The sequence below is a fragment of the Sorex araneus genome, chromosome X, assembly GCF_027595985.1.
Source record: "Sorex araneus isolate mSorAra2 chromosome X, mSorAra2.pri, whole genome shotgun sequence".
NCBI classification, from domain to species: domain Eukaryota; kingdom Metazoa; phylum Chordata; class Mammalia; order Eulipotyphla; family Soricidae; genus Sorex; species Sorex araneus.
Genome location: NC_073313.1, coordinates 259,242,314 through 259,256,353, shown reverse-complemented (window position 1 = coordinate 259,256,353; position 14,040 = coordinate 259,242,314). Strand labels below are relative to the sequence as shown.

At 38.6% G+C, this 14,040-nt stretch overlaps 1 protein-coding gene across 2 annotated transcripts in view; it reads right to left on the bottom strand.

The window, feature by feature from the left end:
* NYAP2 (neuronal tyrosine-phosphorylated phosphoinositide-3-kinase adaptor 2) overlaps positions 1 to 14,040 on the bottom strand; it is a 327,961-nt gene that overhangs the window by 47,314 nt on the left and 266,607 nt on the right. For both annotated transcript variants that reach the window (XM_055120402.1, XM_004610791.2), the window contains one exon: positions 5,206 to 5,309. In XM_055120402.1, coding sequence (XP_054976377.1) covers positions 5,206 to 5,309 — 104 coding nt within the window. The remainder of the gene's footprint in view (positions 1 to 5,205; positions 5,310 to 14,040) is intronic.

Here is a 14,040-nt window from a genome sequence, read left to right as displayed (position 1 = left end):
GCTGGGATAAAGCCAACAGCATGTTAGCCACACAACTGATGATTCTACTGGTAATGCAGAAATTCCAGAGAGAAAGAGACTCAGTCAACTCTATTCTTTGAATGTGCTTGGTATTGCGTTCACTTTTTTGACCCTAAGCATTGCCTGTGAATGGAAATGTGAATATAGTCTTGCATGTGATGCATTCCACATTATGGGTGGGCTGGGCACTGAGTGGATGAAGACAGACTCCTTCCTAGTCCTTATCCAAGTGTCCCGGGTGACTTACTCAGACTCTCTTGGTTTGAGGCCTCTCTCACGCCTGTCAGACTCATTCAGATATTCTCCCTATCAGGAATGTTCTATGAAAACCTGGAGCTCACACAGATTCTGTGAGAATGGTGGTCTGTCTGCTCTAGCTTTAGGTAAAGAGTTAAGGGGCTCTGGTATAAGTCACAAAACCCGCCTGCTTCCAACACGGAGGTAATTTATGCTTTGCTTATTGAGGTGTAGGGGTGGAACCCAGACCCTCACACATAATGGGTGAATACTCTACCACAGAGCGACATACCCATCCTCTTCCTCTCCAGAGGCTTTAAGGGACTAGGGGATGACAGGTGAAAACTAGATCATGTGACAATAGCCCCCTTCCCACTGCCTTCTCCCCAGAATCTAGAGAAAGATGATGATTAAAATAAAGATTTAGCAAGAAACCTAAACTAGGCATTAGAGGGAGCCTCTGAAAGGGTATTCCCGCCACAATATACACCTAAGCACCAAGTCTCGGTCAATCCACTGTGCAATGCTCTCATCCTGGAGAGCTTTCTTAGAAGGATTTTCTTCATTTCTTAAAAAAAAGTATTTTGCAAACAATTTTGACATTCTGACAGGTCCGGAAACATATGCTGGAAGTGTCAGCTGTGGGATATCTCATATATGCATACATTTTCCAGGGAGCTGACCGATCTGATGAACAGCCACACTATAGATACCCTTACGAGATGAGAATCCATTTGATTCCATAGGTAGCTGGGCAGACACTCATTATGGTCCAGTAGGGCCATCAAGCTGAAGGGAGAAGTTAGGAGCTTGGGGTGAGTCCAGAGACCTACAGGAAATATTTGAGAAATAACTCTGAAAGGGCAACTTGAAAGGAGCTGGTTTGTTTGCTTGGATAACAGCTTGGAAGTGCCCAGAAGAGACCAGGCTGGATGAACCTCTCTTGGGTTCTGGGGGTACCTCCAGGCACGCAGGATCATGGTACAAGAGGAAACAGCTTGAGCGCTGAGGCTTGGATTTCTGAACATCAGGTCTAAGTTTCTAGAAGCGTGCGTCTGTCAGACATGGACATGCATCAACCTGAAGGAAATCGCAAATGGCCTCTTCCTATTCTCCACCCCACATCTATGTCAATCAGATGTAATTACGTCTGACAGAGAAACACAGGAGTGAATGAAGTTTCTGTGTAAGATAGGACACTGATGTCTCCATGGTTTTCTCATTCCACATCGGGGAGGTGTTATAATTTTCTTTAACAATGTAATGATGTATATCAGTGCATGGGTGTACAAGTATGAGTGTGAGGAAGTGTGTGTGTTTGTATGTTTACATAAGTGTACTATAAGAGGATGTACATGAGTTCTCATGAGTGTTGTGAAAATGAGTGGGCATTGTGTATTTTCCTCAATGATTCTGTGAGTGTGAGTAAATATACTTAGGCATGTCATGACTGTGTGAGTGTGTGCATGCATGTGTGTGGTATTTTGTGTGTTTTGTGAGAGTGTGTATACATAAGGGTATCATGAGTGCATACATGTATGCGTGCATGTATAAATGGTCATTGCAAGTTCATTGCAAAAGCATGTCTGTATGAGTACATAAAAGTGTATTATAAATGGATTCATGAGTGTGTGTGCGTGTGTGTGTGTGTGTGTGCATGTGCATGCACACAATTACATGGGAACTGAACTCTCATTTTCTTCCCAGAAAACCGAAGACAAACATTTCTTGGGAAGAATTTCAAGAACAGCTGCCACTTTTGTTTAGAAACATTAGCTGCTCCACTCCTGAAGATAAGCCTGGTTTGCCTATGGCTCTGGGCACTGCTGTTATTCCAGCATACACTGCAGCTAGATTTTAGGTGGCTCCAATTCCCTGGAATGGACATCACTCGCGAGGTTGGCCTCTTCTTAGCAAAACCATTCCCTTGCATGAGCATCGCCTGCACATCCCTCTCTCTTCTGAGTACACGGCTTCCTGTTTCACTTCAAGAGCAGGTAAAAATGAAGGTGACATCTGATCCATATAGAACATACAATCTGACTTCTACAGTTGACTTTCATAACTAAGAAAAAGAGTCTCATTTTTCATGCCAGCACAAATTTCAGCCTAATTTTGAAAGATGTCTATTATGCCAAATGCCAAAATAGGTGATTACCTGCCAAGAAAGTTCCACAGCATTGTCTTTTCCCCTTCATTGCCCCATATCTAATCTATTTATTATTCAGCAGTGAATGAAGGAAGAAATAAAATCCATTTCTCATCCCCTGAGTTTCAGAGTATTCTGGTTGTGGAGCAGTTCTAAAGGCTCTACAACTTGTACTTTTCCTTGGATCTCCCCACTTTCTTTTCTGAATGTTGAAGCTCCCATCAGAGCATATTATATAATTCTCTAAAGGCTGCCTCTGTGGCAGTTAACCTTCAGCCACGATTGCAGACATAAGCAGACAGTACTACCATCTCTCTGTACAAATAAAAGAGCCAGTGGCCACAATCTTGGTGGCATCCACATAGGGCTGTCTACAGAATAAGCGGTAACAGCTTCAAGGATGAGTTTTGGAATTCTAAACATTGGGTCTAAATATTGAAAATCTTGAGTCTGTTAGATATTAAAATGCATAGATGTGATGGAAATCCCAATGATCTCTTTCCTTTTCCAGCCCCACTTCCCAAATCTAGGATAACCAGAAATAATTCCGTTGATAATGATAAGCAAATCTCAGGGTTCATCTGTGAGAGGTCACTATTACATTCAATATGTTTAAAGATTATTTCCATTGTCTGGGGTTACAGAGCAAAAGACAATGTGATTCTGGTTGTAATGAAATGGACCTCTCAGTCAAGCACAGAGGAATCAGGTAAGAAGAGGACGAGTAAATACTCACAGTCTTGAGTTTTGTACTAAGTCATAGAAATACAGAGCTAATATCTTTTGAGCACTTTGCTTCCCCATGCTACTTAGATGCAGATCCTAAGAACTGGTGGATTCTAGAACTAATGGGTCTGGTAAGTCTTACCCTTGGTAGTCCCAGAAGACCATCACCTGTGCCCTTTGCAGTATGTACAGATGGCTAGTAAGAAAAAGAAAACTAGCAACTTAAGAGTTTTTCTCACATTGTTCCACTTTGAGGAACAATAACTGAAGTTGAGTGAAGACCGAGAATACAAAGGCACAAAGCTGGTATCTTGTGTGGATTCTGGATGTGGTCACCGGGAGGTTGTTCTCACTGAAAGTTAAAGGGGGCTTAGGAGGAAGCAGCTCTTAAGATAATTAAGAAAACATCAGAAGAGCACAAAACTTCTCAGTGCAACTAAGTGAGATTAACAAACTAGTAAATTACATATATTTGGAAAGTTGATTGTTTTCACGCAAACCTCTGCCAGTCCTTTAAAATTCTCTCCTCTCTGCATACCTCATATGTTGGGGAAACACCATATTTTTGAATAGCTTTATTCAACAATTGGCAGTTTATTTTGGTGAAGTTAATTGAGTCATTTATCTATGAATCTATTATTTCACTGTTTCTCTGTATTTTATACCCCAAAAGTGTTTATGATGCATACGTTCTGTTATCAAGGCTTTTGACATTTTGAAAATAAGACACAAGTTAATGTAAAGGACACCTGAGATATCTTTGAGAGAGACCCCTCCACTGCAGTCTGGAGATTTCTCAGAGATCTAATTAAATTCTGCACATACTTAATCCAAACAAAAATTCTAGTAAGCACATACCTCTCTTTAGGAAAAAAAAGACAAAACTTTTTGTCTCTCAATTCTATATTCCAAAATAGAATCCATTGACAGTTCCCATGGAGCTATCACCACTAGATTTATAATCTATAATTTCAGATGTTTTATGAATGCAAAGACTCAAACTAGGAAGAGGAGTAAAAACATTTCAGAATAACATTTTCCTATTAAACATTCATGATACTTAGTAACAGCAATTACTCCTGACCAGTTAAGACAGTGTGTTGAATTACCACTGGGCTACTTATATGTAATAAATTTATGTGTAGTATTTTCTCCCATATACAACCATGCACCCAAATGAATATCAGAGCAACATATTTTACTGTAAAGGAATAAATAATATTTTAACTGAGACCTTTATTTCTCGACTCTTTCCTTCAAGTGGTAATAGGGATCTCATTTACCATGCATACACACTAACATTCCCTTTCTGAGAACATTTTTAATATCGGTATAAGACAGAAATTTTATTTATTTAAAGATTTCTTTCTTAATCTACAGTTTAGGGTAAATATATAAATTATCTGTTTGGTCAATTTTTCTTTTTGGCTAAATAAAGAAGAGTAGCTGCCATGTTCAACCCAAAATGAATTGGCATATGAATATTTATAAGGACATCGATATTCACAGTTTCTTACAATCATGCTCCAAGTGAGGAAAAATAAATTAAATCTGCCACAAACATTACAGTATAATAGGATAAAAGCTAAAAGGTATGTACAAATTCATTGATAACATCTATGCAAGTGTTGTGGACAAAACATTGAAAAAGAAATCTACCAAAAAATATGGATAAATTTATCAAAGGTTGATAAATTTTCAGAAGACAGCATAAAGGTACACAAAACATGGAAGAAGGAGAGAATTGTTTAAAATAACCACAAAGTCAATACATAGAGTACAAGTTACTACATTTATATTACAGAATGATGGAAACCAGAGACAAAAAAAAACACACGATTTGGTAACAAACAGCAAAGGAAGTTCTCGCAATCACAGGGAAGAAAGACTTTTCTTTGGGGATGAACACACAGATGGCCACAACTTGCCCCCTTGCCACCCTCATACACACATAGAAAAATAAAAGCAAATGCAAGAAGTCGTCTACGGTCACACAGGACAGAGAGAGGAGGGAAGCGTTTGGCATGTTGCATCACAGGAAGTCAATCACGATTGGCTAACGATGATGGTACCTGGCTCTGGGGCAGCTCACTGGCTTGTCTGAGAGGAGTGACAGATGGAGGAGGCACACCGGACGTGGATGCAGACCGGCCTAACTTGCAGCTGACTTTCGGTTCTGTGAACAAGCAGGAAAGAGAAAGGATTAGTCTAGCCACGTCTGCAGGGAGGAAAAGGCACTCGGGCACCTGACTGCAGGCTCCTTTCACACACCCAAGGTACCTGTTGTTCACTGGGAGCTGGCAGGTGATAAAACAGCATCTTAAAGCTTGACGCTAAAGAACCACGCAAGGAGGCAAAGACCTTGCTCTCTTGCACACGTTATCCCCATTAGGGTTTAAAGCTATACAGAGGGGTCATAGGAGCTATAGCTTTCATTAGGGGGAAAGCAAGTAACATGATTCTTGGGAGGGGGGAGATTTGTGTTCTGTTTTGGTTCAGAGTTCTCTATACCCAAGAATGTCTTTTCCATCCTCTCCAAATTGTTAGTTATTGCTACAAGGGTCTAGAATGGAGTTAAGATGGAACCAAGGACCTCATGCATGCAAGGCAAGGCATGTGTTTGACCCCTGCAAAACATCTCGTCTATTCTAATTCTCTTTAGCTCTTTCATTCTCTATAGCATCACGTTCATAAACTTCCACCCTGTTTACAGTGCAGCATTAATCTGTCAAATCTTGACCCACTTTACATGTTATAGCCATATTCTGCAATCTAGCATAATGATGCTATTTTTCAAAATTGCAAAGTGTTTCCATAACACCACGTCTAAGGACTCAAGTGAGGTACCTATGTTATTGACAGCATGCTATAGAGATTAGAATTTGAGATTGGTAATAATTTCTTTTGACTAAGAATTTATGGTATAATAATGGTATTGATTTTCAGATATATTTGAAGACATTTGATAAAGAGAAAGAAAATTGTTAGGTGATAAAATTTAAAAATGACCCATATAGTTGTATAAAAATATTTAGATAGCTGTTACCTTTTGAACACCTGGTAGAATCTGGCATCTGTTAGTGCTTCACTTAATCTCTGACACTAAACATGCTCTTTAAAGCTACTGAGATAACAACAAATTCCCCCAATTGACCAATTAGAAATCCAATGTTCAGCAAGGTTAATTTTTGCCTAACAAATGAATGATAACTTTTCTAAAAGCCTTTCATTTTCACTTGAACTTAATAATTGAGTTGATTAAACAATAAGCTCCAGATCTTAGATCACACACTAAGAAGGCAGTGAGGTTAGAGGGCTGGAATACGCTCGCTTAGGTGGCAAGAGAGAGTTCCACACAGGTTTGTAGAAACACCACCTTCATGCCATGCTCTCTATGAATACACCTGTCACAGGAAAGCCTTGCAGTGTCTCTCACTTCAGTTTCCACTCACTGTCTTCCAAGCATCCTTCCTGTAGCCTCACCCTACTTACACCAGTGAACGAGTGACAGAGAATAAGAGCACCTTGGAACATCACACCCAGTCTTACATGCACTGTCACTGTATACATTTGCCTCTTCCACCCTGTAGCCACTACTGACAACGCCTCATCCCCACATTATAGTTACTTCCTTTTAAGTGATAGAGAAGGGACCACTACAACTAGGGTAGTTGGGAATAATCACTCTGGACAAGAACTGAGTGCTGAAAAGTGCTGAAAGTAAGTTAAAGGGACAAACATAATAACCTTTCAGTACCTATAGTGCAAACCATAATGTCAAAGAGTGAGAGAGAGACTGAGATATATATATATATATATATATATATATATAGAGAGAGAGAGAGAGAGAGAAGAAAGTGCCTGACATAGAGGCAGGTTGTCGATGGGAGAGAGGAGAAAAAATGGGGATATTGGTGGTGGAAAATGTACACTGGTGAAGGGACAGATGTTGGAACATCATATGACTGAAACCCAATCACAAGCCACTATGTAACTATATCTCATCGTGATTCAATAAAACAAGCAAATTGTACTTTTTTTCGAAGGTACTAAGAATTTTAAGTCTTCTCATGGCAAATCATTTTTTCTCTTTGGTGTTCTTGGGTAGCCAAAAAGGATTTTATTCACAGACTTTCTATTTAGAGATGAGTTTGAATCTGATTCCAATAGCTGGATGAGCATAAAATATATTTTCAACCATCTACTTTACAAATAAACCATTTACTCACCATTTCTAAATGATTGACTTATACCCTTTTGTGTCAGGAATCAGACACAGAATGGTAACCAAAATTTTAGGAACACATATATTAGCATGAAATTGTCCTTGCAGATGATGAAAATGCAATGGTGACAAGCTCTCTTGATCGGACTATAGGGGTATAAGAGTATTTGGGAAAACCAACAGGTCTTGGAGAGTTGTAAAATCTGTTTCATAGTAGAAAAATGTGACTATCTCAGCTTGTCCTGTTCATTTCATAAAATTCCATTAGGGCACTAGTACTTGCAAGGCACTGCACTAGTTGGTATGGATAGGGTTGAGAAAAACACCAACTACTTAGAATTTAAGGAAGTTTATGTTTTCTAAATGAAATAGAATTATATCTAGAAATAGTGTTAACTGAAAGTTATGAAGTGTAATAGAAAGGAGATATGTGAGTGCCCTGATATCATTAATCAAGAAAATCTCATGTTTCATACTCTGGGGACCAGGGAAGACAGGTCTTGAAAAACCCATATAATTGGCATCAACTGAAAAGTCCAAACTATTTGTGACAATACTTCTCTCTTTATTTTACTCTGAATTGTTTTTAAATACAATCTTCATAATCCATTCATCTGTCGTTGGGCATCTAGGTTGTGTCCCTTCTACCTCTTCAGTTTAAAATAAGAATCAGACAAATTTAAACCTATGCTTTATTTTCCTCAAATAAAATCATTCTAAAATTATTCTGTTAGTAATTTCCTTCATTGACAGCAATAGCTTCTGTATATACCTTAGTTGAAACTATAGAAGTTGGTATTTAACAATTATGGATACATATCACTTGTATCACTTGTCATCCTATTGCTCATCGATTTGCTCGAGCGGGTGCCAGTAACATCTCCATTCATCCCTGTTGTATACTAGTGTAGTTCAATGATATCTGCTCACTCCAGGAACACAAAGACCATCAAACTGTTCATTCAGGGTCTTGACGAAGAAGTCTGATCATCTCATAGGTGGGCGGCCAGGCATTCTTTTGATGCCCCATGGAGTCCAGTCAGTAACGGCTCTCATCCAGTGGTTATCTCTAAATAGCATTACATGTCCAGCCCATCTGATTTTCGATACCTTGGCAAATGAGAGAGTGTCCCTGATTCTTGATTGTCGATGGAGGTGGGACCACCGGGGATTCCTTCTCTCACTTGAGTGAAATGTGATACTCCAAGCATAGCTCTTTCGATTCCTCTTTGGTATACACAAATAGTGTTCTCATCCTGTTTTCGTAGGGCCCAGGTCTCTGAGGCATATGTTAGTGCAGGGAAAACAGTGGAGTTGAAAAGATGTGCCCAGAGTGGGAGGTTCTTTGTCCTCTTAACCACTTCTTCGACACTCTTGACATTCTACGCTGTTCTCTTCCTTCTGCGCAGTTCTGGCTCCAAGTGGTTCTTCATGTTGCGTTCTTGACCCAGGTACACATAACTGCTGCATTCAGAGATATTCATTCCATTGAGTGCAATTAGAACATCAGGAACTAGTTTGTTTCTCATGAACACTGTCTTCATGAGATTCAAATATATGAATTCTCCACAACTTTTCTGTTCAAAACTAACTTGGACCCAATGTCAATCTGAATTGTCAAAATTATCTTTATTTTACTATGTTATTCAAATGTTTTTAATTATTTCATATTTCAAATGATATCATATTTTTTAAAAATTTATTTTATTGAGTCACCATGTGGAAAGTTACAAAGCTTTCAGGCTTAAGTCTCAGTTATACAATGCTCAAAAACCCATCCCTTCATCAGTGCACATATCCAACCACCAAGAACCACAGTAAACCCCCCTACCCCTCACCCCTTCAGCTCCCCACCCCGCCTGTGTAGCTGATAAATTTCACTTTACTTTCTCTTTACTTTGATTACATTCAATATTTCAACAAAAAACTCACTATTATTGTTTGGAGTTTCCCCCCGCCTCCAAAGTCGGACCTGTTAAAAAAGAAGGATTTGATAATTTGTTTTCCATTGCTGAGAATGAAGAGATATGAGGTCGAGTGGCCAAACTAGCGGCTCTGAGATTTTGTATTTCTGTATTTTAGTAATTAAATCCAGAGAAATTTCTGCCAGAAGTTGCATCATTGCAGGCTCGTACCTCTCTTCTACTTTATATTCCACATATGAGTGCAATCTTTCTATATTTGTCTCTTTCTTTCTGATTCATTTCACTCAACATGATACTTTCTATGTTGATCCACTTATATGCAAATTTCATGACTTCATCTTTTCTAACAGCTGCATAGTATTCCACTGTGTTCATGTACCAAAGTTTCTTTAACCAGTCATCTGTTTTGGGGCACTCCGGTTTTTTCCAGATTGTGGCTATTGTAAACAGTGTTGCAATGAACATAGAAATGCAGATGTCATTTCTACTATTCCCAGGAGTGGTATTGCTGGCTCAAATGGGAGCTCAATATCTAATTTTTTGAGAATCCTCCATATTGTTTTCCAAAAAAGCTGAACAAGTCGGCATTCCCACCAGCAGTGAAGAAGAGTCCTTTTCTCCCCACATCCGCGCCAACATCAGTTGGTTTTTTTTTTTTTTTGGATGTGGGCCAGTCTCTGTGGTGTGAGATGGTATCTCATTGTTGTTTTGATCTGCATCTCCCTGATGATTAGTGTTGTAGAGTATTTTCTCATGTGCCTCTCAGCCATTCGGATTTCTTCTTTGGGGAAGTTTCTGTTCATTTCATCACCCCAACAAATGATATCATCTTTAAACTTCCTGACTGATTTCCAAAGTGTCCTTTGAACAGGCTCATCTGGGCATATACACTCTGTTCCACTAAACCCTACTTAGCCCAAACACATACAACTGAGTTCCCTCTAAGTCTCTGTATTTCATGCTGCTTCTAGCCTTCCCCGCACAGTGTTCCCATTCCTGGGTGTCCTTCAAACCACTTCTTGCCCATTCTCTGAAATCTACTTCACAGCATGCATTTCTATTTGAACGCATCCCGATTATCTATGGAGCGACTGTAGTGCTTGATACCATGTGTATTGCTTGCTGTGGCTTTGAGCATGCGTTCATACGAACCACACAGCGGGTGTTCAGGGAAGATATATTTTTCTTTCACCAACATTCAGAAAAGGTCAATGTAACTTCTGAAAGGAAACAGGGGCAAAGTAATAGAATCTGACTTTAGCCCTGGGCTTAAGGCAAACTCCTTTACTTACTAAGTCATGATTCTCATTCACTTGTCTAGAACTTTCTAGGGCCAATTTCCAAGGGGGTGTGGCAACCAGAAACTCCCCTTACTTGTGTGAAGGTGATGCTAGTTTTTATCTACCCTCACACTCTCGAAAGCAGCTCAGATATGCATGGCATCTGATGATATGTATCAACTACAACTTGTAAATTAACTAACTTTCCTGGAGGCATAAATAGTTACAACCTCCAGGGAATCATCTTTTATTTTATGAAATATCAGATACAGTATTCATCAGAATCTTGGCTGGCATGTTTTTATAATGAATCCATGTTTCCATATAGCTTAATCATCTGATAGCAGCTTTAGTCTATGTAGAGTGGGAACATTTAATATTTTTTCCTAGAAAATGATGGCAAATGATATTTCTTTCCTTTTAGGTTCCTTTAAAGTTTATGTTGAAGTGATTATCTTATGAGTGACAAAATCAAAGGTCTTTCATATTACCTGAGGCACCGATGGATTAATTTCCCCTTCTAGGTTTCCAGTCAGATTCTGATTTCATCAGTTTCTTGTCTCATATAGACACACTGATATCTCTAATGCACATGCAAAACCTTCTCAAAATCTAAGAAAACTCTCTACTCCAGTGTGACCTAAAAACTGCCTTGCTTAACTTGCATTTCTCTCTATCATGATTCTTTACTTCAAGCTTCCTTTGACACAGAAACAAATAACTAACCGCCCATTTCCAAAGCAATATACTGTACAAAGCAATTGCCTTTTGGGTTATCTCTAAAGTCAGGTCACCAACTTCCATCCCCAAAGTGTAATGCCAGAGGGGCGCATATGTATGATGCTTCCATCTTTGCTGGCTGCCTAAGATCATGACCATAATTTGCTCCGTGCACACTCAAACACAGGTTAAGATAAGTGCCATAGTCTACCCTGTAACATACACAAATAGATGGATCAGAACATCTACAACATCTAAGAAAAACTCACGTGCACACACATGTGCTCCATTGCTGATTAAGGGGTGTCAAGCTTTGTGATTTCCTTTTAATTGAGATTTCCATGCATCTTTACTGTATACGTTTTGGCTCTTTTTTTGAATTTCACGATTCTGCAGTTGGGATTTGTGGGGCCAGGCTAGCTAAAAAAATATGTTCTTATAATATTGGATCCATCAAGGTTTCATTCTCAAAAATTGTCTAAAAAATTCTGAAAATCTGAGAGAAAATTTTTCCATTATAAGTGAACGTTTTATAGGTTGTTCTCTTAAGAATGGTGACACAAAGTTAGGTTGTTCAGAAATATAGTGTGCTCTGTGCCTTAGGCAGAGAGGAAACTTGGTTGCTGAAAGAATATATTTTCATTCTGATCTCCCTAATATAAAAATTGCAAAGGTTTCTGAGAGTCTAAACCAATTCACATATACTTCAAAGTATATATGAAAATAATACTTCCTTCCCCCACAGACAAAAATAGCATAGCGTCAAGAGATTAGATACAAAATAGACAATATTTCTCCTACATTCAAGGCAAAAACTCTTCCTTTATTAATTTGTCAATATGACAAGGTATACACTATCTATTAATATTTATAATAAGTATGCTTAGATGTATTACTTAGCAGAGCTACTTTATTGAATCGAGCTACCACTATTTTGTATAATTTTGTTTGAAGATAGTCATTTTTCAATCATTTTTCATCTTCTCTTTAAGAAGAATTGAATTTCTATTCAGGATTATGTCCCTTGGTATTGTTACAGGATAATCTCCAAGGCATCCACTGCTATTAACGTGAACAGTGGAGTTCCCTAAGCCTTTGGAAAGCAAAGACAAATGACTTTCCTGAATCTCTGTATCTACACAGCAATAAGAGATTAGTGCATTTTTATCAAAGAAAACACTTTCATCTGGCATCAAAGAAATAAAACCAGTCAAATTCTGAGGAGACATATATTTTCTCTATTTCTTTTTTTTTTTTTGATACACAATGCATTTCTGTTCTTGCAGAGGAATACTATGATTTTCCCAAGTCAGTCAAGCTGCTGGAAGTTTCCAGTCAATGACTCAGTGCTGCTGGGATGATTTAGAAGACTTTTTAAAAAAAACTCTAAAATATGCTCACTGCAAAAGTTTAATTTCTGGAGAAAGCTTTACAAAAAGAGAGTAATAGTACATATACTATCTGACATAAGCTGGGGCCTAGGCTCTTTTTCCAAGACTACTTTGGAAACCTTCGTGTAGTCTCAACGTTTTGTTGTCTCTAAGCAAACACATAAGTTGTCTTCATGTTCCATTTGTATGGAATATTTACTGCAAAATAATATTGCAGTAACTTTAATAATTATTTGGTAAATTTAATTTGAGAACATGAAACTGGGAACCGAGAATAATTTAACTGATTCATGATTGGGAATGTTTTCTACACAGGAATTATGATTATGAAATACAGAAGTTTTTATTTTAAGTAGAATTTTTAAAACTAGTATAACAACTTGACCAAATACTACACTTCAAACTAATGATTCATTAGTGTTGATTTAAAAAATTATTATTATTATTATTGTTACTCTTTACTTCCTCCTCTTATTTTTGGTTTTGTTTGGTGCTATATCCCTGGGTTCTGGGGTGCTACTCCCAGTTCAGTGCTCAGAGGAGCATGTGGTGCTGGGGACTGAAGCCAGGACTCGTGTGTGTGCCAAGCATGGATACTAGACATTTGAGCTACCTCTTCTGTGCCAATTATTTTTATATAAAATATGTTTATAAATAAAAAGTTTTGCCCTAAGCATGTAACCTTGGTGCCAAAGAGAAAACACAAATCTGGCCATTGCAGTGATCATTCTGTGACCAGGATGAAAGAAGCCCAACAGGAATCACAAGTCGAGCCAGAGAGTAGCTATTCTCTGACTCCAGCTTCCCACAGAGGAAAGGAATACCTCACTTCTCCTGAGAGGCAAATGAAACTTGTTCGGAATGACTTGCCTTTTCATGACCCAAGGCCTTAACATGATCAGAAAGGGTGTAGTAAGAATAGTGTTGCTGTTGGGGAAATCAGTGATTCTTCTGAGGAATATGGGAATTCTGCTAAAGACCTAATGCCCAGGGAAAAGTGAGGTAGTGGCAAGGTGACAAAGACATCATGATCCAGTGATCAATGTAGGGCTTTATCAGACCCATGGTAGAAAGGAGAAAGAGATGCACAAATATGGGAAGTCAAGGGGTAAGTAGCCACTGCCTTCCTTCTGGAGATCTGAAGGGCTGGGCTTCCCTTGCCTTTCACTTGTGTACAGAGAACATAAATTGTACTGCCGCTGTGTGGGGATGCCCGAGATACTGCAATGGATGCCCGTTCACTTACACAGCAACAAACCATATCATGGCATCGATCGTCTGTTTGATCTGACAGCTTCTTCTATGGCAATAAATGATTTTAAAAATGCCCTTAGGATCTTCAACATTTTACTTGGATATAAAAATG